The following is a 22,570-nucleotide window of genomic DNA, read 5'->3' as shown; positions in this document are numbered from 1 at the left end:
TGGCGATGCAGAGAAAGGCGGGCTTTGGGTAGGTAGCTGCTTAAGCCGCGCCCCTCCGACCAGCGAGTTCCGGCCTTTCGGCTAGAGCGTCGCTTCCGGCCTGTGGCGGGGAGGGAACTTCCGGCGGGGCGGGGGTTGCGTAGCAGCGCGGCGGGGCCGGGCGGGCGGAGGCCGCGGCCGCCCCTGAGCCCCCGGAGCCGGCCCGGCCCGGGCGGAGCGGTACGTGCGGCTGGGGCTGCCCGGGGGCACCGCGGGGAGGGGCCTGGAGGCCCCGGGCGGCAGGAGGCCGGGGAGGGGCTGCGGGGGCGGGAGGGGGCGCGAATCCCCCCCGATGGGGACGGGGGAGCCCGGGGAGCGGGGCCCGGGGGAGCTGCCGGTGAGACCCAGTCTGGGGAGAATCTCTCGGGCTCTGGGGTCATGTACGATCTCCCCGCCCCGGTCCGTGTGTCCGTCCCCCGCCCCGGTCCGTGTGTCCGTCCCCCGCCCCGGTCCGTGTGTCTGTCCCCCCCCTGCCCGGTATGTCCGGCCTCCCCCGTGTGTCTCCGGCCGCAGCCGAACAAACACCGGGGCCGGTTCCACCGGGTGCTGCAGCCGCTGGGCTCCCGCGGTGCCTCCTGCCCCGGTGGCTCCTTTAACCCGGGGAACCCCAAAAGGGAACGGGCCCCGTCCCGCCGGAGCCCATCGCGTCCGTCTGTCCATCTGGGAGGCCGGTAATTAATGGGATGGGGCGTTATTGGTGCTGAGGTCTCGTCCGGCTGCTCCACCCCACGTCCCGTCTCATGGAAACGGCCTCAGCGTGTTTTAACGCAGTTTTAAGCGATAAACGTCAAAACGCAGCATCAGGTCAGCGCCTTTGTTATAATAATAAAGCTCCTTGCAGTGGCTGCGGGGCCGGTGTCACCGGTCCGGGGCCGTTTCGGAGCCGGTTTTGGCCGCGACGCTGGTTCCTGCGGCGCCCGAGCGAGCGGAGGAGCCGCAAGAGAAACTTGGGTTTTCGTCAGGAGATCTCGAGGTGGCATTTGGGGAAAACTATTTTTAGCCTCGCTGCGTCACGTCAACGCGGAGGCTTCGCCCGCTGGGCAGACGTTCGGTAGGAGCTGCAGGTTCCTCTGGGCTCGTGCGGAGGAAGAGGAGGCGTCTTCATCCAGCCCTGAGAAGAGCTGAACGTAACCTGGTGTGGTTTTTACCATCCTCATTGGTTTTGTTCCTTTATTTTTATGGGTTTTTTCCCGCCCTCTGTGACTAGATCCGTCTGACCCTGTGGCTCCCGCGTGTCCGCGGCTCTTGGCGCTGGAGGAGCGAGATGTTCGACGGTAAAAGAGAAAATGGGCCCTGGGGAGCGTGACGCCCGCCCGGCCCCGCTCCGCCGCTTCGGGGGGAATTCTGCCGCGGAAGGTAAATCGGGGACTCGCAAAACGGCTCCGTCTGGCACGGGATGAGTTTCGGTCCTTCCTTAAATTCCGGAAATTTCGGAGGTTTAGAGTAAATCCTGCCCGACTGGCTTAAAAACTGCCCTTGCCTGATTCTGGTGGCTCAGGGAGGAGAAGGGAAATGCTCGAGAGAGAGAGAGTGTGAGGTTCCCTGGGACTGGCGGGGAAAGAGCTTCGTTAACGAGCCCCCTGATGAACCTCCAGCCAGCGAAACAGGATCCTGAGCACGGGCAGGGCCGTGGTTGGTGTTTTCCTCCTATTGTACAACCCAGAGCGATTGTTTGAGCTGCTTCCCTTTGTGCGCTGGGGCAAAACCTGCCCTGGGCTCGGGAAAGGCTTTTTGGAAACAGGGGGGTTTTATTTATCTATTTGTTTGGAAGGTTTTGCTCTCCGGACGTGAGCTGATGTCAAACAGGAGATCCACACCGGTGGAAAAATCTCTGGAAAGAGCTGTGAGATTTGCGCTCTCGATGCTTTTAATTAGCAAATGATGAGTAATGTTTTTGTGTCTTGCCTCTGGCCTCCTGAATCAACACAGAATGTGCTAAAACCGTGGGGATTATGCTCAGTCGTTGCTCAAGTCTCTGCTCTTTGAGGAAACCTCTGCCTCGGAAAAGTTTTAGGCCTGGGGGGTATCGAGTATTTCGAGTGTGGGAGTGACGCGGAATCCCTGGCGTTTTGTTCCTGCTGGAGACGGAAGGAATTAATTCCTGTTCCCAAACAAGCCCATTAGCGCCGCGATTCTGTCGAGGGGACGAAGGATTCGTGAGCCGGAGTCACGGTGCTCGTTAGCGTCCTGTAAACCCCTCAGACCCGTTTCCTTGGTGTCTCTTTGGGGCTGTGCGGGGAATTTCCTGATTCCTGCTCCCGCGACTGGGGTGTAAATGACGTTTAATTGCTCCTTCCCGGCAATTAGCGCGAGGAGCTGACAAGTCGCGCTCCGGCTGAGGCTGTTGGGGCGGCTGCTCAGTTGTTTTGTCGGGGAGGGCACCGCTCGCGCTGTCATTAACAGGGCGGTTAATTACGCACGTCCCGCGCAGCCGGTGGTTACTGGTGCCGCGTGTGCCGGCAGAACTGGTTGGTTCCATCTGCTGCTGCTTCAGTTTGGAAGCAAGAGGCGAAGAAAGGCGAGTCGTGGCTGCGCCAAGCGGTGCCCGGTGTGGTTCCACGCCGTGTAAACGTGCCGCCGGTGCCGAGACTTGCAGCGCGGGCCGGGGAGGAATTTGGGTGGTTTCCAGTGCGGCAGCAGCTCTGCCGGGCGTGGGAAGGGCTGAGAGCAGCCGGTCCGAGCCCCGTTCTCCCCGCAGCCGTTAATCTTATCTGAATTGCAAACCCAGACACGGGACTTTCCCCGCCCCAGAGGAGCCTTTTGTCTGAGCGCAGCATCCATCCGCACGTGGAGCTGAGTTATCGCCCGACTTCCAGCGTCCAACCGGTTGATTAAGGTTCCCCCCGTGCTGTCCCTTGGCTCGGGGACAGTCCCCAGGGCCAACCATGAGCAAGCTCAGCGTGAATCCGCGTGGCCGTGGTGGTTTGTCACCGGCGTTGGTGACAAGGGGAGAGGAGGAACAGCTGGCTCTTTGGAGCCAAACCACCAAGGAACCGGTGATTAGGGGCAGAGCTCAAGGTCGGGCTCTGGCAAGAGCAAAAGGAGCCGGTGAGCCCCGCTCTGCACCGACACTGCGGCCGCTCCTGAGTCCTGTCCCTTGTCCCCCCGCAGGGTCCTGGCCCCGGTGATGAGCAATGGGGTATGATGTAGCGCGTTTTCAGGGGGACGTGGACGAAGACCTGATCTGCCCCATCTGCAGCGGGGTCCTGGAGGAGCCCGTTCAGGTGAGTCCGTCTGCACGTTGAAACCTCCGCCGGCGGCTCGGGTGACGTTCCGCGCTTTCCTACTGATGGTTTAAGGCAATAGGATGAGTCAGGAAGCAACACGAGAGAACAGCTTGTGGATAAACTCAGCCCTGAATGCATCTGAGCTCTCCGTAACTGGGGGTTTCTGCTCGGGGAAGAAAATTTGGTGTTGTCCAAAGAGCTGGCGGACGTCCCGCTGCCCTTCCCCAACCTGTAACGCACCCTGAGCACGGAGCAGAGCCCAGCTGTGTAAATACAGCCGAGTTACCTTCACATCTGCTCTGCGAACGTGTTTAACTTGAGCGTCCCACTCCCTCTCGCCTCATTACCTGCGCCCGAGTGCTGTCCCATGTCTCCGGGGGACGACGGGCTCCCCGGTGGGGACACAGAGAGAATTTGGGGGGTGACAGTGGGCGCCTGTGTTCCCGCAGGACGGGACGATGGCTCTGCCTTGTGCACGGTGCTACGGAGGACTTTTGGTCTCATCCCCCTGCCCGTGTCACGGAGCTGCCGTGTCCCCCTGGGCGACCGAGAGCCTTTTTCTGGTCGCAACGAGCCGGTGACCGCGTCCCCACCGCGCGTGACGTGTGGCCGTTTCGTCCCTTAGGCCCCGCACTGCGAACACGCCTTCTGCAATGCCTGCATCACCCAGTGGTTCTCGCAGCAGCAGACGTGCCCCGTGGACCGCAGCGTGGTGACCGTCGCCCACCTGCGCCCCGTCCCGCGGATCATGCGGAACATGCTCTCCAAGCTGCAGATCACCTGCGACAACGCCGTTTTCGGCTGCACGGCCGTCGTGCGGCTCGACAACCTCATGTCTCACCTCAACGACTGCGAGCACAACCCCAAGCGCCCGGTGACATGCGAGCAGGGATGCGGGTGAGGACGGGGACGGAGCGGGGACCGCGGCGATGCTTTGGAGGCTGTAGTGCTGCGGAAAGGCTTGGCAAGGGTGTTTTAGTCAAACCTGTTTCCTTTTAAGCTCAGTTCAAAGCCCCTGGCTCCTCAGCTGGTTGCTGGGGCTGGGGTGGCAGCTGGAAATGGGGTACCAGGGTGTCGTGGAGCCATTCCAGCCCCCGGGACAAGTCCCAGCACGAGCTCTGCTCCCTCCTAGGTGTTGCCGGGAGCGGTGGATGGTCTGCCCTTGTCACTTCTACTCTTGGTGCCAATTTCCATCCCTCTCGCGTGTTGTCAGCATCCTGTGGGACGTGACGGCGCTGGGCTCCCCTCCACGGCTGGATTCGTTCCCTTCACGTGCTTGTGCCAAGCGCTCTGGTGTAACTTTCCCTAACGTGTGGCCTTCACCTTTTTCTTTCTAACAGCTTGGAAATGCCCAAGGATGAGCTGCCGAACCACAACTGCGTCAAACACCTGCGATCCGTGGTGCAGCAGCAGCAGACGAGGATTGCCGAGCTGGAAAAGACCTCGGCGGAGCACAAGCACCAGCTGGCCGAGCAGGTGGGTCCGTGTCCCCGAGGGAAGGGTCCGTCTCGCCTTCTCGGACACCAAAAACACCAATAAAACGTTTGCGGACAAAGAAAACGGCTGCGGAGCAGAGCGTGGCTGGGGTCTGGTGCTGCTCTGCGTCCTCGCTGTCCAAATGTTGGGATGGTGACAGGTTGGGACGTGTTACTCTCGTGCCGGCTCCTTTTTTTGCAACCCCCCTGTGTCCTGTGTTTGCAGAAGCGGGACATCCAGCTGCTGAAGGCTTGCATGCGCGCCATCCGCAGCGTCAACCCCAACCTGCAGAACCTGGAGGAGACCATCGAGTACAATGAGATCCTGGAGTAAGTTCTGCCCATCGCGGGGGGGCGGGGGATCTGAGAGGGGGTGAAACACCTTCCTGGGCAAAGGTTTGAGGAGAAAATAGTTGACAAAAGCAAGCTGGGGGGGGGCTGTGCTGGGGAGCGGCACGGCAGCTGCGTGCACAATGGATTGGGAAGGGTTTTATTCTTCTGCTTGCGAGTGGGGAGCTGGTGGTTCCTTCCTCCATGTGAGAAGCTGGAGGAAGCAGCTTCTCTCCTCCTTCCTCTGGGGAGGGGCGAGCGGGGCTGAATCCCCTTTGAGGGTGAAAAATGGGAAAGGGGGAGATGTGAAAACGGAGCTGTTCCCCGTCCGGCCTCGCCGGGCGCTGGGCTGCTCCCTAATTTTAGTTGGAGCCACCCAAAAATACCAGCACCGCTGGGCTTTGTCCCCAGGTGGGTGAACTCCCTGCAGCCGGCACGGGTGACACGGTGGGGCGGGATGATCTCCACGCCGGACGCGGTGCTGCAGGCCGTCATCAAGCGCTCGCTGGTGGAGAGCGGCTGCCCCACGTCCATCATCAACGAGCTGATCGAGAACGCGCATGAGCGGAACTGGCCGCAGGGCCTGGCCACGCTGGAGACGCGGCAGATGAACCGGCGCTACTACGAGAACTATGTGGCCAAGCGCATCCCCGGCAAGCAGGCGGTGGTGGTGATGGCCTGCGAGAACCAGCACATGGGCGAGGACATGGTGCTGGAGCCGGGGCTCGTCATGATCTTTGCGCACGGAGTGGAGGAGATTTAAGGATTTGCGAAGAGCAAAATGCTTCGCGCTGCCGAGGGAGAGGAGGGCGACGGCGCGGAGGTGGAGACTTGGGGGTGCCCGCTCTGCAAACTGCCGGTTTCCCCTGCTCGCCGATGTGGCTTTTTTTTGGGGCACCGTCCCCTCGGACCTCTCGCTCCCCGGCTGAAACGATTAAACGCCTCCAGTAACTCCTGCTCAACGCACCGATCGACCGCCGATTGCTCCCCCGCGCCGTGGTTTTCAACGAGAGACGGAGCAGCCGCTCCACATGCACTGTCTGAACTCTGCCCCAAGACCCAGCCGGCGGTTTTGGGGGGCTGGTGCCTCCCCCTAAGCCCAGCTCGAGTCCAGCCCAGCCCCAAAGCCCAGCTTAGCTCTTGCTGCTCCGCTGCCTGAATCCTTTCTCCCTCTCCCGGGATTTTCCGGCTCTCTGGCTCCCACCAGCCGGGGGGGGGCAGCAGCAGGACCCTCCCCATCCTGTGGGCTTGGTTGTGGGGTCCCCAAACAGGGGGGCTCTGTGTCCCCCCCAGGCCAAGCTCTGCTCACCCCTGCAGCCAAACCAGCCTGGCCCTGTGGGGATCTCAGTCTGGGGACCTGCCTGTCCCCCCCCGTCCCCGTGCATGTCCCTCTGCCCCGGGGGGGGCCGGATCCCCGTGCTCTGCTGTTCCTTTTCCAGACACTTGTGATTGTGCGTCTCTTTATTTTTTTTTTTCCTTTTTGTACCTTTTTTGGCCTTTTCTCGTTTTTATTTGCCTGCTATTTTATGTCCGCGGTCCCCCAGACAAGGCACCTCAGTGCCTGATTACGTTTCCTTGTTGGGAATTTAATTTATTTGCATTATTTCGTTGTTTTTTTTTACAGGACTTTCTCCTCTGGTGTCACCCGGGCTGGCGGGTGGCGCTTTTGAGTGATCAATAAAGAGCGTTCTGGTTGCTTTAGCACCGTTTTGGGGTCCCCACCTGCTCCCCCAAACCATCTGCCAGGGGGAACATGGGGGGGCTGTGACAAAGGGGCTCAGTCCTGTGTGAAAACAGGCGTTTTTGGGGAGTTCCTCCCCTTTTGGGGGGGCTGTGGGGTCCCTCTTGCTGACATCAATAAACGCTGTTTTCTGCGGGACCCTGCCCGTGAGAAATGGGGCTCCTGGGGGGAGTCTGAGGGTCACAGGGGGGTCTCCCCCATACCCGGCTCTGCAGCCCCCCCCCGAAAATTAAGAACCGCACTGTCATCGCCGTTAAAAGATCCGGTACCGGGGCTTGGGTTCCCCCGGTGTGATAGGCTCTGCCCCCGCCCACCCCGGTCGCTTTCGCCAGGTCCCCGCAAAAAAAACACATGTTGGCGTCACGGACAGGATTCGAACCTGTGCGGGGAAACCCCATTGGATTTCGAGTCCAACGCCTTAACCACTCGGCCACCGTGACTCCCGCGCCACCCTCCGCCGCGCTCCGCCTAGAACGGCCCCGCCCGCCGCGGCGCGCCCCGCACGCACCCGCCAGGGGGCGCCGCTGCCCCGGGCGCGCCGGTACCGAGCGGGGACGCGGCACCGGAACGCGAGGCGGCGGGGCGGGGCCGGCAGGGGGCGGTAGAGCGGGGGAAGCGCAGGGCGGGGCCGGCAGGGGGCGGTAGTGCGCGGGCGCGGCGCGGCGCGGCGGGAGGAGGCGGCCCGGGGCCCGCTCGAAGATGGCGGTGCGGAAGAAGGACGGCGGCCCCAACGTCAAGTACTACGAGGCCTCGGACACCGTGAGCCAGTTCGACAACGTCCGCCTGTGGCTCGGCAAGAACTACAAGAAGGTAGGCCGCGGGGGGGCGGGGGGAAGGCGGCGGTACCGGCCCCCCCGGCCTGTCACGGCCCCGGCCCCGGCGCTGACCGCCCCCCCCCATACCCAGTACATCCAGGCCGAGCCCCCCACCAACAAGTCGCTGTCGAGCCTGGTGGTGCAGCTGCTGCAGTTCCAGGAGGAGGTTTTCGGCAAACACGTCAGCAACGCGCCCCTCACCAAGCTGCCGGTGAGACCCCCGGGGGACCGGGATGCGGGGGGACCGGGGGACACGGCCCCGAGCGGGGACGGCGCCCCTGTGAGCTGGGGACAAGGGCCCGGTGACCTGGGGACAGCGCCCCAAAGACCCAGGGACAAGGCTGAGCAGGGACAGTGACCCCAAGACCCCAGGGAAGGTCCCCAAAGACCTGGGGACAAGGGCCCGGTGACCTGGGGACAGCGCCCCAAAGACCCAGGGACAAGGCTGAGCAGGGACAGTGACCCCAAGACCCCAGGGAAGGTCCCCAAAGACCCGGGGACAAGGACCCAAAGACCTGGGGACAAGGAGCTGATGACCTGGGGACAGCGCCCCAAAGACCCAGGGACAAGGCTGAACAGGGACAGTGACCCCAAGACCCCACGGAAGGTCCCCAAAGACCTGGGGACAAGGACCCAAAGACGTGGGGACAAGGAGCTGATGACCTGGGGACAGCGCCCCAAAGACCTGGGGACAAGGCTGAAGAGGGACAGTGACCCCAAGACCCCAGGGAAGGTCCCCAAAGACCTGGGGACAAGGACCCAAAGACCTGGGGACAAGGAGCTGATGACCTGCGGACAGCGCCTCAAAGACCCAGGGACAAGGCTGAACAGGGATGGTGACCCCAAGACCCCAGGGAAGGTCCCCAAAGACCCAGGGACAGCGCCCCAAAGACCTGGGGACAAGGACCCAATGACCTGGAGACAGCGCCCTAAAGACCTGGGGACAAGGCTGAACAGGGACAATGACCCCAAGACCCCAGGGAAGGTCCCCAAAGACCCAGGGACAAGGACCCAGGGACAGCGCCCCAAAGACTTGGGGACAAGACTGAGCAGGGACAGTGACCTCAAAACCCTGGGGACAAGGACCCAAAGACCCAAGGACAGCATCCCAAAGACCCGGGGACAGGGCTGAGTAGGGACAGCACCCCAAAGACCAGGGGACAAGGACCCAAAGACCCAGGGACAGTGCCCTAAAGACCTGGGGACAAAGCCGAGCAGGGACAGTGACCCCAAAACCCCAGGGAACGTCCCCAAAGACCTGGGGACAAAGCCCTGTGCAAGAACGGTGCCCAAAGATGCAGGGCCAGCACCCCAAAGGCCTGGGGACAACACCAGATGGAGCTGGGGACACCAGGACAGCGCCACATGGCCCTGGGAACAGTGTCCCAGCACGGGGACGGGTCCCCAAGTGGGGACAGTGCCCCAGCAACGCAGGGTCTGCACCCCAACCCGGGGACAGAGCCTGACGTGGGGATGTCACCCCAATATGGGGATGTCACCCCAATATGGGGATGGCACCCAGATGTGGGGATGGCACCCCAACATGGGGATGTCACCCCAACATGGGGATGGCGCCCAGACCTGCGGATGTCACCCCATCCAGCTCCCCCTGCCCCCATGGCCGCCCCCCCTGACCTTTTTCCTCCCGTTGCAGATAAAATGCTTCTTGGATTTCAAGGCGGGGGGAGCCCTGTGCCACATCCTGGCGGCTGCCTATAAGTTCAAGAGCGACCAAGGATGGTGAGCGCCATCGGGGGGCGGTTCTGGGGGCGGGAGGGGGTCTGGGGGGGTCACAGGGCCCTGGGTGGGGGGTCCCCTCCCTGGGAACGCCCTGGGGAGACCTGAGCTGTGGCTTTCATGAGAGTCGCTCTTTTCTTCCAATAAGGCGGCGTTTCGATTTCCAGAATCCCTCGCGGATGGACCGCAACGTGGAGATGTTCATGACCATCGAGAAATCTCTGGTGCAGGTAAGAGACGCCACCCTGGGACCCCCCACCCTGTGCCCCCTCCACCCCGGGACCCCTCGTGTCCCCCACCCGCTCACGGCTCTGCTCTCCTTCCCCAGAACAACTGCCTGGCCCGGCCCAACATCTTCCTGCACCCGGAGATTGAGCCCAAGCTGCTGGGCAAGCTCAAGGACATCGTCAAGAGGCACCAGGTGGGTGGCAGCGCCGGGGCGGGGGGCGCGGGGGGGCCCATCCGGCGTCTCATCCCCTTTCGCGCTCCCCTCGCAGGGCACGGTGACCGAGGACAAGAGCAACGCGTCCCACGTCGTCTGCCCCGTCCCCGCGAACCTGGAGGAAGGTGGGTGCGAGGGGCGAGCCCCCCACTTATTGGGGGTAGGGGCGTTTTTTTGGGGGGCAGAGCCCTGCTCGGCGTCACGGGTGGCGGCTCCATGCTCAGCACCGTCCCCGTCCGTCTGTCCCGCAGAGGAGTGGGTCCGGCCAGTCATGAAGCGCGACAAGCAGGTCCTGCTGCACTGGGGCTACTACCCCGACAGGTGAGGGGTTCTGGGGGGGCTGTGGGGACCCGAGGGAGCCCCCCCCCACCCACGGGGCACCCAGCGGCTGCGGGTGCTGCTCTCACCCTGTCCCCCCCGCAGCTACGACACCTGGATCCCCGCCAGCGAGATCGAGGCCTCCGTGGAGGACGCCCCGACACCGGAGAAGCCGCGGAAGGTAACGGGGTCCCCCAGGTTGGGATTGGGGTGGCGGGGGGGTCGCATTCCCCGCCGCCCAACGTGTCCCCGCCCCCCGCCCGGCAGGTCCACGCCAAGTGGATCCTGGACACGGACACGTTCAACGAGTGGATGAACGAGGAGGATTACGAGGTGACGGACGAGAAGAGCCCGGTCGCCCGCAGGAAGAAAATCTCGGCCAAGACGCTGACGGATGAGGTGAGGGCGGGAAAGGCGCGGGGGGGGCACGGCGGGGGGCTCTCCGTGGCCAGACCCCGCGACCCCCCCGTGTGCCCCCCCAGGTGAACAGCCCCGACTCGGACCGGCGGGACAAGAAAGGTGGAAACTACAAGAAGCGCAAGCGCTCGCCCTCCCCGTCGCCCACGCCCGAGGCCAAGAAGAAGAACGCCAAGAAGGGGTGAGCGGGGCTGGGGAGGGGGGGAACAGTGGGATCCGGCCCCCCCGGGTGCACCGCTGACACGGGGGGGTCTTCTCCCTTCGCAGACCCTCCACCCCCTACAACAAATCGAAGCGTGGGCACCGCGAGGAGGAGCAGGAGGACCTGACCAAGGACATGGACGAGCCCTCGCCCGTCCCCAATGTGGAGGAGGTCACCCTGCCCAAGACAGGTCAGGGGGGGCTGGCGGCCCCTGCGGGGCTCCCCCCGCACGGGGGCCCATTCTCGGGGGGCTCAGCGTCGTTCCCTCCGCTGCAGTGAACACCAAGAAGGACTCAGAGTCAGCGCCGGTCAAGGGGGGCACCATGACGGACCTGGGTGAGTTGGAGCCGCCGGGGCTGCTCTCTCATTCCTATTTATTGTCGTAACTGAAAACCTGAGATTATTTAAAAGCAAACTGAGGTATTTTAGGGTTCTGTACAGTTACGTATGTTAATCAAGGAGCAGGTTCTTGAACATGCTGATCCTTAGGGGTCCCATCCAACTCAACGTGTTCTGTGTTTTTTTTCCAGATGAGCAGGAGGATGAGAACATGGAGACGGCCGGCAAGGTGAGGCCGCTGGGTGGTCGCCTCTTTATCCCCCTCGTTTGAGTACAAAAAGGCCCCTTTCTGCCCTTTCCCTCACCCCCGGGGCCGCTTTGCCCTGGGCCGTTGGCCTCACCCTACTCTGGGTGAGGATGAGGAAGGGCGCAAAGCAGGGGGCTCGGGACCCTTTGGCCACGCGGTGCCACTCTCTGGCAGGACGAGGAGGAGAACGGCGCGGGGAGCAAGGGGGAGCAGGCGAAGAACCCCGACCTGCACGAGGACAACGTGACGGAGCAGACGCATCACATCATCATCCCCAGCTACGCCGCCTGGTTCGACTACAACAGGTGCGGGACGAGGAGGCTGGTTTGGGGTGGCCGAGGATGAGGAGGGTGCCTTGCGGTCACCCCGAGCCCTCCCTGAGCGTCTCCTCTCACAGCGTCCACGCCATCGAGCGCCGCGCCCTGCCCGAGTTCTTCAACGGCAAGAATAAATCCAAGACGCCTGAGATGTGAGGCTGAACCCTCTTCCCTCTCCTCTCCTCTCCTCTCCTCTCCTCTCCTCTCCTCTCCTCTCCTCTCCTCTCCTCTCCTCTCCTCTCCTCTCCTCTCCTCTCTTTCCCTTCCCTTTCCCTTCCCTTTCCCTTTCCATTTCCCTTTCCATTTCCCTTCCCCTTCCCCATTCCTCCTGGTGCCGGGGGGGCCGTGGCCAGTGCTGATGCCACCTCTCATCCCCCCGTTTCCCGCCCCCCCCCAGATACTTGGCTTACCGCAACTTCATGATCGACACGTACCGGCTGAACCCCCAGGAGTACCTGACCTCCACCGCCTGCCGCCGCAACCTGGCCGGGGACGTCTGTGCCATCATGCGGTGGGTCCCCTTTGTCACCCCCATGGGGCTGGGGGGGGCCAGTTTCCCCCCCGCACCCCGGCGGGTTCTGAGCCGCGTTTCTCCGCAGGGTCCACGCTTTCCTGGAGCAGTGGGGTCTCATCAACTACCAGGTGGACGCTGAGAGCCGTCCCACCCCCATGGGCCCCCCCCCGACCTCCCACTTCCACGTCCTGGCCGACACGCCCTCGGGGCTGGTGCCGCTGCAGCCCAAGACCCCCCAGGTGGGTGGCGCGGGGGTCCCCAACCGCCTGTCCCCCCCTCTCTGTCTTCCCCCCGGTCCCCAGTCGCGGGGTGGGGGGGGTCGCACAGCTTCGATCCGTGCCTCAGGGCCGGCAGAGCGACGGGGACGCCAAGACGGGCCGCAAGAGCAAAGAGCTGGACGAGCTGGTCAGCGAGCCGGTGAAGGGGAAGCCGGAGCTGGTAGGCGGCTCCTTGGGGACTGTCCCCCCGCCGCTGGCCGAGGAAGGCTCCGTCCCTCCTCCCCCTCGCATGCCGCCCTGCCCCGGGGAGCAGGGACGCTGGGGGGACACGACGACGCGGGACGCAAGATTCTTCTCGGGGATGATGGGGCCGTGGGGATGGACACCGGCCGCCTGTCCCCTGCGCTGTCCCCAGTGTCCCCTCTCCTCCCCCGGCAGCAGACCTCGGCCTCGCAGCAGATGCTCAACTTCCCCGACAAGAGCAAGGAGAAACCCGCCGACATGCAGAACTTTGGCCTCCGCACCGACATGTACACCAAGAAAAACATCCCCTCCAAGGTGAGCACCCCCCGTCCCCCTCCCTGTCCCCAAATCATAAGAAGGACTTTGCTCCTCATCATAAGAAGGACATTGAGAAAGTGTAGAGGAGGCGACAAAGCTGGTGAAGGGCTGGAGCACAGCGTTGGAGCATGGAGGGGGTTGGTCTCTGCTCCCAAGTGATAAAACAAGAGGAAACGGCCTCAAGTTGTGCCAGGGGAGATCTAGATTGGATATTAGGAAAAAATTCTTCCTGGAAAGGGCTGTCGGGCGTTGGAACAGGCTGCCCAGGGCAGTGGTGGAGTCGTCATCCCTGCGGGGGTTTAAAAGGCGTTTAGACGAGGTTCTGAGGGACGCGGTTTAGTGCTGGAGTTGGGTTATGGTTGGACTCGCTGATCCTGAGGGTCTCTTCCAACCGAAATGATTCTATGGTTCAAACCCACCGCTCCTCACCCCTAATTTTCTGTCCCCCCCACCCCAGAGCAAAGCGGCCGCCAGCGCCACAAGGGAGTGGACGGAACAGGAGACGCTGCTGCTGCTGGAGGTGAGTTGGGGGCTCCGTGGGGACACCGGCGGCTCCACGGGGACACCAGGGGCTCCACGGGGACACTGGGGGCTCTGCAGGGACACGGTGACACTGGGGACTCCACAAGGACACCAGAGGTTCCATGGTGACACTGGGAGCTCCACAGGGGCACGGTGACACTGAGGGCTCTGTGGGGACACCGGGGGCTCCATGGGGATACTGAGGGCTCCGCATGGACACCGGGGGCTCTGCAGGGACACAGTGACACTGGGGGCTCCATGGGGACCCCAGGGGCTCCACAGGGACACCGGGGGCTCTGTAGGGACACCAAGGGCTCTGTAGGGACACCAAGGGCTCTACAGGGACACTGGGGGCTCCACGAGGACACCAAGGGCTTCACAGGGACACCGGGGGCTCCGCGGGGACACTGGGGACTCCACAAGGACACCAGGGGTTCTGTGGGGACACCGGGAGCTCCACAGGGGCACGGTGACACTGGGGACTCCATGGGGACCCCAGGGGCTCCATAGGGACACGAGGGGCTCTGTAGGGACACCAAGGGCTCTACAGGGACACTGGGGGCTCTGTGGGGACATGGTGACACTGGGGGCTCCGCGAGGACACCAAGGGCTTCACAGGGACACCGGGGGCTCCACGGGGACACTGGGGACTCCACAAGGACACCAGGGGTTCTGTGGGGACACCGGGAGCTCCACAGGGGCACGGTGACACTGGGGGCTCTGCGGGGACACTGGGGGCTCCACAATGACACTGGGAGCTCCATGGGGATACTGAGGGCTCCGCATGGACACCAGGGGCTCTGCGGGGACACAGTGACACTGGGGGCTCCACAGTGACACTGCGGGCTCCATGGGGACCCCAGGGGCTCCATAGGGACACCGGGGGCTCTGCGGGGACACCAAGGGCTCTACAGGGACACCAGGGGATCTGTGGGGACACGGTGACCGCGGGGGCTCCACGGTGACCCCAGGGGCTCCATGGGGACACCAGGGGCTCTGCGGGGACACCAAGGACTTCACAGGGATACCGGGGGATCCGCGGGGACACAGTGACACTGGGGGCTCTGTGGGGACACGGGGCCACTGGCGGCTCCATGGGGCCACCGGGGGCTCCACGGGGACGCAGTGACACCGGGGACACCCCACCAACCCCGCCCCGCTCCCCACCCCGCAGGCCCTGGAGATGTACAAGGACGACTGGAACAAGGTGTCGGAGCACGTGGGCAGCCGCACGCAGGACGAGTGCATCCTGCATTTCCTGCGCCTGCCCATCGAGGACCCGTACCTGGAGGACTCGGAGGCCTCGCTGGGCCCGCTGGCCTTCCAGCCCATCCCCTTCAGCCAGTCGGGCAACCCCGTCATGAGCACCGTGGCCTTCCTGGCCTCCGTTGTGGACCCGCGCGTGGCCTCGGCCGCCGCCAAGTCCGCCCTGGGTAACGCGTGGGGTGCGGGGGGCGGGACGGTCCCACAGGGAGACGGGTCCTGCGGGCAGGTGGGGATGAGGAGTAGGGGGAGATGGATGAGTCCTATGGACGGTCCTGTGGGGAGAGGGGGCAAGACCTATAGGGAGATGGGAATGAGTCCTATGGGGAGATGAGAATGATGCCTATAGGGAGATGGGAACGAGTCTTATAGGGAGATCTATAGGGAGATGGGAATGACACCTATAGGGAGATGGGAACGAGTCTTACAGGGAGATGGGAATGAATCTTATAGGGAGATCTACAGGGAGATGAGAGTGAGTCCTGTAGGGAGATGGGAATGGCACCTATAGGGAGATGGGAATGAGTCTTATAGGGAGATCTACAGGGAGATGGGAGTGAGTCCTATAGGGAGATGAGAATGATGCCTATAGGGAGATGGGAATGACACCTATAGGGAGATGGGAATGAGTCTTATAGGGAGATGGGAATGAGTCTTATAGGGAGATGGGAATGACACCTATAGGGAGATGGGAATGAGTCTTTTAGGGAGATGGGAATGAATCTTATAGGGAGATCTACAGGGAGACGGGAATGAGTCCTATAGGGAGATGGGAATGAGTCTTATAGGGAGATGGAAATCAGTCCTATAGGGAGATGGGAATGAGCCCTATAGAGAGTCTGACAGGGAAACGGCACGGGATGAGCCCTATAGGACATTCTATAGGGGGGCAGGACAATCCTGAGGGGAGACGGAATGAGACCTGTGAGGGGTAGGGACGGGGCTGAGCTCCAGGGCTGGTTCTGTTGGGTCCGATTGGGTCATGTTGGGTTCTGTTGGGTCGTATTGGGTTCCGTTTGGTCCCTTTGGGTCATGTTGGGTCCAGTTGGGTTGTGTTGGGTTCCCTTGGGTCCGATTGGGTCCTGATGGGTTCTTTTGGGTCGTATTGGGTTCCGTTTGGTCCCTTTGGGTCATGTTGGGTCCAGTTGGGTTGTGTTGGGTTCAGTTGGTTCCCATTGGGTCTGGTTGGGTCATGTTGGGTCCGGTTGGGTCTGGTTGGGTCCGGTTGGGTCCGGTTGGGTCGTGTTGGGTCCGGTTGGGTCGTGTTGGGTTCCATTGGGTCCGGTTGGCTCCCTTTGGGTCTCCTGGGTCCCATTGGGTCCCGCTGAGGCCCCGGCACTCCACAGAGGAGTTCTCCAAGATGAAGGAGGAGGTGCCCACGGCGCTGGTGGAGGCCCACGTCCGCAAAGTGGAGGAGGCGGCCAAGGTCACGGGCAAGGCCGACCCAGCCTTCGGGCTGGAGAGCAGCGGCATCGCCGGCACCACCTCGGACGAGCCTGAGCGGATAGGTGAGTGGCGGCGTGATGAGTTTGTCAGGTCCGAGTTGGGGACAGTGGGATGAGTTTGCCAGGCCTGGAGCACAATTAGTGTGATGAGTTTGTCAGGTCTGGGTCACAATTAGTGTGATGAGTTTGTCGGGGCCGAGTTGGGGACAGTGTGATGAGCTTGCCAGGCCTGTGTGGGCGGCGATTTGGGGTCTGACCCTTCGCTCGCATCCCCAGAGGAGAGCGGCTCGGAGGAGGCGCGGGCGGAGGCGCAGCCGGCGGAGGAGAAGAAGGAGGCGAAGGTAAGGGCTGTCCCGGGGAGGGGACACCAGGGGGGCTGCTGGGGTGGGGACTTGAGCGGCTGAACCCCCCCAGGAGCCCCGGGATGGTGTCACCGAGGATGAGGCGAAGGAGAAGCCCGGGGAGGCCCCCAAGAAAGAGGAGGAGAAGGGAAAGGAGCCGGAGGGCGAGAAGGAGCCTGACAAGGGCGATGGCGACGGAGCGGGTGAGTTGGGGGTGTCTGGCCGGGCTTTGGGGGACACTGAACCCCCCGCAGGGTCCCGTGTCACCGACACAGCCCCCCCAGGGGAGCTGGAGAAGGAGAAAGAGGCAAAGGAGGCGCCGGACGAGGCGCCCAAGGAGCCGCCGGAGCCCGAGGCTGAGCGCAAGGCCAAGGTGGAGCGGGACATCGGCGAGGGGAACCTCTCCACGGCCGCCGCCGCCGCGCTGGCCGCCGCCGCCGTCAAGGCCAAGGTCAGGGCTGGGGCCGGGACGGGGTGGGGGGGGGCGCGGCACGTCTGCCGGTGCTGACCCCCCACTTGGCGTTCCCCCTCCGCAGCACTTGGCGGCCGTGGAGGAGCGGAAGATCAAGTCGCTGGTGGCTCTGCTGGTGGAGACGCAGATGAAGAAGCTGGAGATCAAACTGCGGCATTTTGAGGAGCTGGAGACCATCATGGACCGGGAGCGTGAGGCGGTGAGTGGCCAGGGGGGAGATGGGGGGGCCCGGGTGGCTCCTGCTGACCCCCCCCCCACCATGTCGTCCCCCACCAGCTGGAATACCAGCGGCAGCAGCTGCTGGCGGACCGGCAGGCGTTCCACATGGAGCAGCTCAAGTACGCGGAGATGCGCGCGCGCCAGCAGCACTTCCAGCACCTCCAGCAGCAGCAGCAGCAGCCGCCGCCCCCCCCGCTGCCCCCGGGGGCTCTGCCCGGGGCCACCGGAGCCCCCCTGGCCCCCGCCGCCCACCCGCTGGGCACCCCCGCTGTGGTGGCCCCCGCCGAGCCCCTGGGGCAGCCGCTGCCCGGGGCCCCCCCGCCGCAGCCGCCGCCGCCGGCCGTGCCCCACGGTGAGTCGGGGGTACAGGGTGGGGTTTGGGGTGGGGGGGGGGGGGGGTCTTAGCGCTGGGGGTCTCCATGGTGACACCTCAAGGTGAATTGGGGTGCCCAGGGTTGTGTTTGGGGGGAGTCTTGGTGCAGACACCTGCACGGTGAGTTGGGGCGATGGGGTTTGGTTTGGAGTGGGGGGGGTCTCAGGATGGGTTTGGAGGAGTCTCAGCACTGGGGGGGGGGGTCTCCATGCTGACACCCCAAGATGAACTGGGGTGAAATGCTGTTTTTTTGGGAGGGATGTCGGTGCAGACACCTGCACACTGAGTCAGGGCAATGGGGCTGGGTTTGGGGTGGGGGGGTCTCAGGATAAGTTTGGGGGGGGGGGGTCTCAGTGGTGACACCCCAAGGTGAATGGGGGTAAAAGGTTGGTTTTTGGGGGGGATCTTGATGCAGACATCTGCACACTGAGTCAGGGCAATGGAGCTGGGTTTGGGGTGGGGGGGTCCTCAGGATAAGTTGTTGGGGGAGTCTCAGCACTGGGGGTCTCAGTGGTGACACCCCAAGGTGAATGGGGGTAAAAGGTTGGGTTCTGGGGGGGGGGTCTCGGTGCAGACACCTGCACGGTGAGTCGGGGGGACGGGTGTTGGTTTCGTGGGGTCTCCACTGGGGTCTCGGCGCTGACCCCCCCCCCATGCCGTGTCCCCGCAGCCCCGGTGCCGTTCCCCGGGCAGCAGCCGCCGTCTGGGAGCCTCGGTGGCAGCGGCCACCCCCCCGTGCCCGGTAATGCCCCCGCGGCCATGCCCTTCGGATTGTCACCATCCGCCATCCCCCCCAGCATGGCTAACCCCCCCGCCGAGCCCCTGGGGGCCACCTTCCCCCCTAACCCCCCCGCCCTCCCGCTGCATGGGGCCCTGGCCAGCAGCATGCCGTCCGGGGGGCTGCCCCCCAACACCCACCCCCCCGGGCTGGCCCTGCCGCACCTCGCGGGGGGGTCGCCCGCCGCGCACAGCCCCGCCATCGTGGCCGCCGTGCAGGGAAGCCTCCTTCCCAACCCCGGCCTCCTCGCAGGTGAGACATTGAGGGGGGGGGGGCGCCGGGGGGGCCACCGCGGGTTGGGGGGGGACACCCCCCCTAGGGCACAGCTCAGGGCCTGGGGGGGGAACCCCCTCATGGACATGGGGCTTGGGAGCGGCGTGGGGGGGGTTCGATCTTCTCGTGCACCCCCTTGCCCCCCCCCCCGCAATGTGACACCCCCCCCCGGTCTGTTTTTTTTCTCCCCACAGACCAAGGCCCCCCCCTGCAGACGGAGCCCATCGCGCCCAGCCCCAGCACGGCCACCCCCGTCCCCCCCACGCAGTGAAGCCGAGGACGCCGCAGCCCCCCCACCCCGGGGAGACCACCCCAGGCACCCCAAAGGAACCCCCCCCACCCCACCCCACGACCCTCCCCTCCCCGCTTTGGTATTTTTTTATGATTGTCCCAGATTTATTTAAGTGCTGGTCTCCCCGGGGACCCTGCGCCCCCCCCGGCTATTTATGAGACAGCTCCGATCCCACCTGGCACACGGGCATTTCCCCCCCCCCAGCTCCTTCTCCATTGTCATCCCTCCCCCCCTTTTATTATTATTTCTTTTTTTTTTTTTTTTTAAAAACAACAAAAATAAAATTCCAAGTCCCTGGGGCGGGAAGAAAGATCCTGTGGTGCATGTTTGTCTAGGGGGGGGGGGGCATGAAATGACAAAGGCTCAGGGACCCAACGTCACTTTATTTGATCCGTGGAGCAATAATTTAGCCGGTGGGGCTGGGGGGGGAGCGGCTGTGGGATGTGGGGGGGGTCGGTGGCAGGAAAATGAGGGAAAAGGCACAAAAGCCAAAGTGATTTTGGGGGGGGGAGGGGGCAGGAAACAGGACACACGGTGATAGGGCTCTTCAGCCGCTCAGCACCATCCGGACCAGCTCTGCGGAGAGAAACGGGGAGAACAGGATGGGGGGGGCGGCTCTGGCGGGCCCCCCCAGCCCTCGTCCCGGAGAGAGGCAGGAAAATAACCAAAGTCAAACGGCTGCAGAGTGCGGGGAGGAACCGGCGTCACCGCAACCTGGGGGGGGAGCGCTCGCCAGGCCCCCCGCACCAGCACCCCAGCGCGCGGCGGGGGGGGCTCCATGCACAGGGACATGCGAGGAGGGGGCTGCACCGGAGCGGGGGGGGCGAGAGCGCAAACCAGGCGGCCTTTTTTTTTTTTTTTTTGCTGTTTTTTGTTTTTTTTTTTTTTTAAAAAAAAAAAGACCCTACGGAAGAAAAATAAGGAAGGAAAAATAAACGGTCAGTATTTTGGGGGGGGAGGCGCGTACCCCTGCGGCGTCACCCTGACAAGATGTGTCGCACAAACGCTGGCGGGAAGGAAGGAGACCATGGTCAGGGAGGGACGGGGTGGTGGTTGGAACCCCCCCCCCCTGCAACCCCCCCCGGGACCCCCTGCACCCCCAGGACCCCCCGATCTCACCTTCGTAGTTGATGCAGCCGTTGCTGTCCTCGTGTCCGGCCACCAGCTGCTCCACCTCCTCCTCTGTCATCTTCTCACCTGTGGGATGGCCCGTGTCACCCTGGGGGGGGACACCGGGGGTCCCCCCAGGGGTCCCCGGAGATGGCCGGGGGGGGGAACTTGTGAGGGTCACAGGGTCCCTGGGGGTCCCCAGGGATGGCTGAGGGGCCCCTGAGGGCTTGTGGGGGTTTGGGGACCCACCAGGGGGCTGACACCCAGGGTCATGGGGTCCTTGGGGGTCCCCTGGGGCTCTGGGGGTCCCCAGGTTTGGCTGAGGGGACCCTGAAGCCTTGCGGGGGGGTGGGAACCTGCCGGGGGGTGACAGCCAGGGCGATGAGGACCATGGGGTCCCTGGGGCTTTGGGGGTCCCTGAGGACTCCTGGGGGTCCAGGAACCTGCCAAGGGGGGTGACACCCAGGGTGACAAGGACCATGGGGTCCCTGGGGATCCCCAGCGATGGCTGAGGGGCCCCTGAGGGCTCATGGGGGTTCGGGGACCCATCACGGGGGTGACACCCAGGGTGACCTGGGGCTTTGGGGGTCCCTGAGGACTCAAGGGGGTCCAGGAACCTGCTGGGGGGTGACACCCAGGGCGATGAGGACCATGGGGTCCCTGGGGCTTTGGGGGTCCCTGAGGACTCCTGGGGGTCCAGGAACCTGCCAAGGGGGGGACACCCAGGGCGACGAGGACCATGGGGTCCCTGGGGCTTTGGGGGTCCCCAGGGATAGCTGAGGGGTCCCTGGGGGCTCACGGGGGTTCGGGGACCCATCGGGGGGGGTCCACAAGGCTCACGGGGTCCCTGGGGCTCTAGGGATCCCCAGGTTTGGCTGAGGGGTCCCTGGGGGCTCACAGGGGTTCAGGGACCCGTCGCGGGGCGGGGGGTGACGCTCACCCAGGGTGACGAGGACGTGGCGGAGCTCAGCCCCCATGACGGTGCCGTTGCCCTCCTTGTCGAAGACCCGCAGCCCCTCCACGTAGTCCTCGAAGCAGCCCTGGTCCTTGTTCTTGGCGATGGTTTGCATCATGGGCAGGAACTGCTCGAAGTTCAGCGTCTTCAGGTTCATCTCTGCGGGACAGCGGCCGTGAGCGGGGGTTGCGGGGTGTGCGGGGGGGGGTCCTGGGGGTTCCCCACTCACCATCGCTCTTGGGGTTGCCCAGCACCTTCATGACCTCGGCGTTGGTCGGGTTCTGCCCCAGCGCCCGCATCACGTCCCCGCACTGGCTGTACAGGATCTTCCCGTCCCCGGTGCGGTCGAAGAGCTGAAACGCCTCCTTGAAGTCTGCCGGGCACCCCCCCCCGCGTCAGCCCCACGGGCACACCGGGACCCCCCCCCCCGGTGCACCGGGCAGACCCCCCCATCCCGACGGACCCCGCGCACCCCATCACTTCCAGCCCTGGGACCCCGCACCCTGGGGACCGCGGTATTTGCGCCCCCCCCGCCCCGGGTTTCACCCCCGGGCGGGATCCGGTTTCCCGGTGGAACCCGACACCGGCCGGGATGCAGATCACGGAACCCGGGCGCGGCCGGGATGCTGCTGCTTCCCCCTCCCAGGAAAGAACCCAGGCGTCCGGGCAGTTCCCACCGCCCCCCCCGGGAAGGAACCCAGGCGTCCGGGCGGCCCCACCCCGCAGGAATGCGGGGCCCGGCCCCGCGCTGTGCCCATATAAGGGCAAATGGCGCAAAAAAGGCCCGCGCCCCCCCCCCCGGCCCCGGGGCCGCCCCCGCATCCCCCCGTCCCGCATCCCCCCGGTCCCAACGGCCCCGCCCGGGACGGACTTTGCCCCGGGAGCGGCCCCGCGGGAAGCGCTGGGGGCGGCGGGGCCGCTCCCGGTCCCCGGTCCCGCTCACTCACCCGCGGTCTGTTCCTCCGAGAAGTCGCACTGCGGGGAGAGCGCGGCGGTCAGCGGCTACCGGGACCGGCACCGGCACCGGGACCGGCACCGGCACCGCCCGGCCGCGCCCTCCGCCGAAGCCCCGGTGCCCCCCGCCCCGCTCCCCCGCGTGGCTCCCCCCGCGCATCCCCCGCCCGGTGCCGCTCCCGGTGCGTTTCCCGGTGCGTTTCCCGGTGCGTTTCCCGGTGCGTTTCCCGGTTCCCCACCATGGCGGCGGCCGCTCCGGTTCCTGCTCCGCGCTCTGGACCGCGGGGTGCGGGGGGGGGCGGGCGCTTTGTACCGAGCGGCGTCACCGGCCGCCCATTGGCCGCGCGCAGCTGCGTCACCGCGCCCTAATTACCTGGCTAATTAGGCACGAAGGGGGCGGGGACACGCGAGGCCACGCCCCTTCTCCCCGGGGGGATTTTTTGCCTCTAGATGGGCACGGAGCGGGGCCGGGGGGGGGGGGTCACCCCACGGGGCACGTCCCCACGGGCATCCCATGGGACACACCCCAGCGGCCACGCCCCCCCCGGGGACACCCCCTTGGGGACAGGACAGGGGGGGCGCAACCCCCAGGGACACGAGGGTGGGGACACCCCAAGGCGGGGGGGGGGGTGAC

General features: G+C 64.7%; 3 protein-coding genes and 1 non-coding gene across 11 annotated transcripts; 2 read left to right on the top strand and 2 right to left on the bottom strand.

The window, feature by feature from the left end:
• Window positions 1–134: 134 nt before the first annotated feature.
• Window positions 135–6,772, top strand: RNF41 (ring finger protein 41). Its single transcript, XM_065654253.1, has 7 exons — window positions 135–219; window positions 1,247–1,395; window positions 3,151–3,263; window positions 3,892–4,163; window positions 4,607–4,742; window positions 4,968–5,071; window positions 5,483–6,772. The coding sequence occupies exons 3-7, from the start codon at window positions 3,174–3,176 to the stop codon at window positions 5,832–5,834; spliced, it is 954 nt and encodes a 317-aa protein (XP_065510325.1). The 5' UTR covers window positions 135–219; window positions 1,247–1,395; window positions 3,151–3,173; the 3' UTR covers window positions 5,835–6,772.
• A 398-nt stretch (window positions 6,773–7,170) lies between these two features.
• Window positions 7,171–7,252, bottom strand: TRNAS-CGA (transfer RNA serine (anticodon CGA)). Its single transcript has one exon. It is a non-coding gene; the product is annotated as a tRNA-Ser (tRNA).
• A 180-nt stretch (window positions 7,253–7,432) lies between these two features.
• SMARCC2 (SWI/SNF related, matrix associated, actin dependent regulator of chromatin subfamily c member 2) lies at window positions 7,433–19,212 on the top strand. 7 transcript variants are annotated; one of them, XM_065654222.1, is made up of 30 exons: window positions 7,433–7,622; window positions 7,719–7,838; window positions 9,282–9,367; window positions 9,513–9,594; window positions 9,693–9,785; window positions 9,862–9,931; window positions 10,058–10,127; window positions 10,230–10,305; window positions 10,392–10,523; window positions 10,607–10,722; window positions 10,809–10,933; window positions 11,020–11,079; window positions 11,274–11,311; window positions 11,504–11,634; window positions 11,727–11,798; window positions 12,044–12,157; window positions 12,246–12,399; window positions 12,506–12,598; window positions 12,817–12,936; window positions 13,397–13,459; window positions 14,636–14,894; window positions 16,071–16,232; window positions 16,446–16,510; window positions 16,584–16,713; window positions 16,795–16,961; window positions 17,047–17,181; window positions 17,259–17,553; window positions 18,245–18,316; window positions 18,459–18,604; window positions 18,820–19,212. In XM_065654222.1, the coding sequence occupies exons 1-30, from the start codon at window positions 7,512–7,514 to the stop codon at window positions 19,027–19,029; spliced, it is 3,567 nt and encodes a 1,188-aa protein (XP_065510294.1). In that variant the 5' UTR covers window positions 7,433–7,511; the 3' UTR covers window positions 19,030–19,212. The 7 variants fall into 7 exon arrangements, with proteins under 7 accessions (XP_065510294.1, XP_065510293.1, XP_065510298.1 ...); XM_065654221.1 differs by having other exon boundaries at window positions 12,820–12,936; window positions 18,245–18,604; window positions 18,820–18,972; XM_065654226.1 differs by lacking the exon at window positions 18,459–18,604 and having other exon boundaries at window positions 18,820–18,972.
• Window positions 19,213–19,280: 68 nt separating this feature from the next.
• On the bottom strand, window positions 19,281–22,258 carry MYL6 (myosin light chain 6). 2 transcript variants are annotated; one of them, XM_065654270.1, is made up of 7 exons: window positions 22,176–22,258; window positions 21,930–21,957; window positions 21,212–21,355; window positions 20,968–21,141; window positions 20,037–20,114; window positions 19,885–19,923; window positions 19,281–19,493 (listed from the first exon to the last, which is right to left on the bottom strand). In XM_065654270.1, the coding sequence occupies exons 1-6, from the start codon at window positions 22,176–22,178 to the stop codon at window positions 19,895–19,897; spliced, it is 456 nt and encodes a 151-aa protein (XP_065510342.1). In that variant the 5' UTR covers window positions 22,179–22,258; the 3' UTR covers window positions 19,281–19,493; window positions 19,885–19,894. The 2 variants fall into 2 exon arrangements, with proteins under 2 accessions (XP_065510342.1, XP_065510343.1); XM_065654271.1 differs by lacking the exon at window positions 19,885–19,923.
• Window positions 22,259–22,570: the final 312 nt, after the last annotated feature.

Source organism: Caloenas nicobarica, chromosome 33 (assembly GCF_036013445.1).
Source record: "Caloenas nicobarica isolate bCalNic1 chromosome 33, bCalNic1.hap1, whole genome shotgun sequence".
NCBI classification, from domain to species: Eukaryota; Metazoa; Chordata; class Aves; order Columbiformes; family Columbidae; genus Caloenas; species Caloenas nicobarica.
This window is presented reverse-complemented; position numbering and strand designations above follow the sequence as displayed.

Excerpts from the sequence above, each read along its gene's own strand:
- RNF41 (XM_065654253.1), top strand. The coding sequence starts at position 3,174 with ATGGGGTATGATGTAGCGCGTTTTCAGGGGGACGTGGACGAAGACCTG. Across the intron at positions 4,164-4,606 it reads ACATGCGAGCAGGGATGCGG|CTTGGAAATGCCCAAGGATG; the intron begins GTGAGGACGGGG and ends TCTTTCTAACAG. Across the intron at positions 5,072-5,482 it reads GAGTACAATGAGATCCTGGA|GTGGGTGAACTCCCTGCAGC; the intron begins GTAAGTTCTGCC and ends CTTTGTCCCCAG.
- SMARCC2 (XM_065654220.1), top strand. The coding sequence starts at position 7,512 with ATGGCGGTGCGGAAGAAGGACGGCGGCCCCAACGTCAAGTACTACGAG. Across the intron at positions 10,306-10,391 it reads CACCGGAGAAGCCGCGGAAG|GTCCACGCCAAGTGGATCCT; the intron begins GTAACGGGGTCC and ends CCCGCCCGGCAG. Across the intron at positions 12,158-12,245 it reads GACGTCTGTGCCATCATGCG|GGTCCACGCTTTCCTGGAGC; the intron begins GTGGGTCCCCTT and ends GTTTCTCCGCAG.
- MYL6 (XM_065654270.1), bottom strand. Across the intron at positions 20,115-20,967 it reads CCACGTCCTCGTCACCCTGG|GTGAGAAGATGACAGAGGAG; the intron begins GTGAGCGTCACC and ends GCCATCCCACAG. Across the intron at positions 19,924-20,036 it reads CGGCTGCATCAACTACGAAG|CGTTTGTGCGACACATCTTG; the intron begins GTGAGATCGGGG and ends CCTTCCCGCCAG.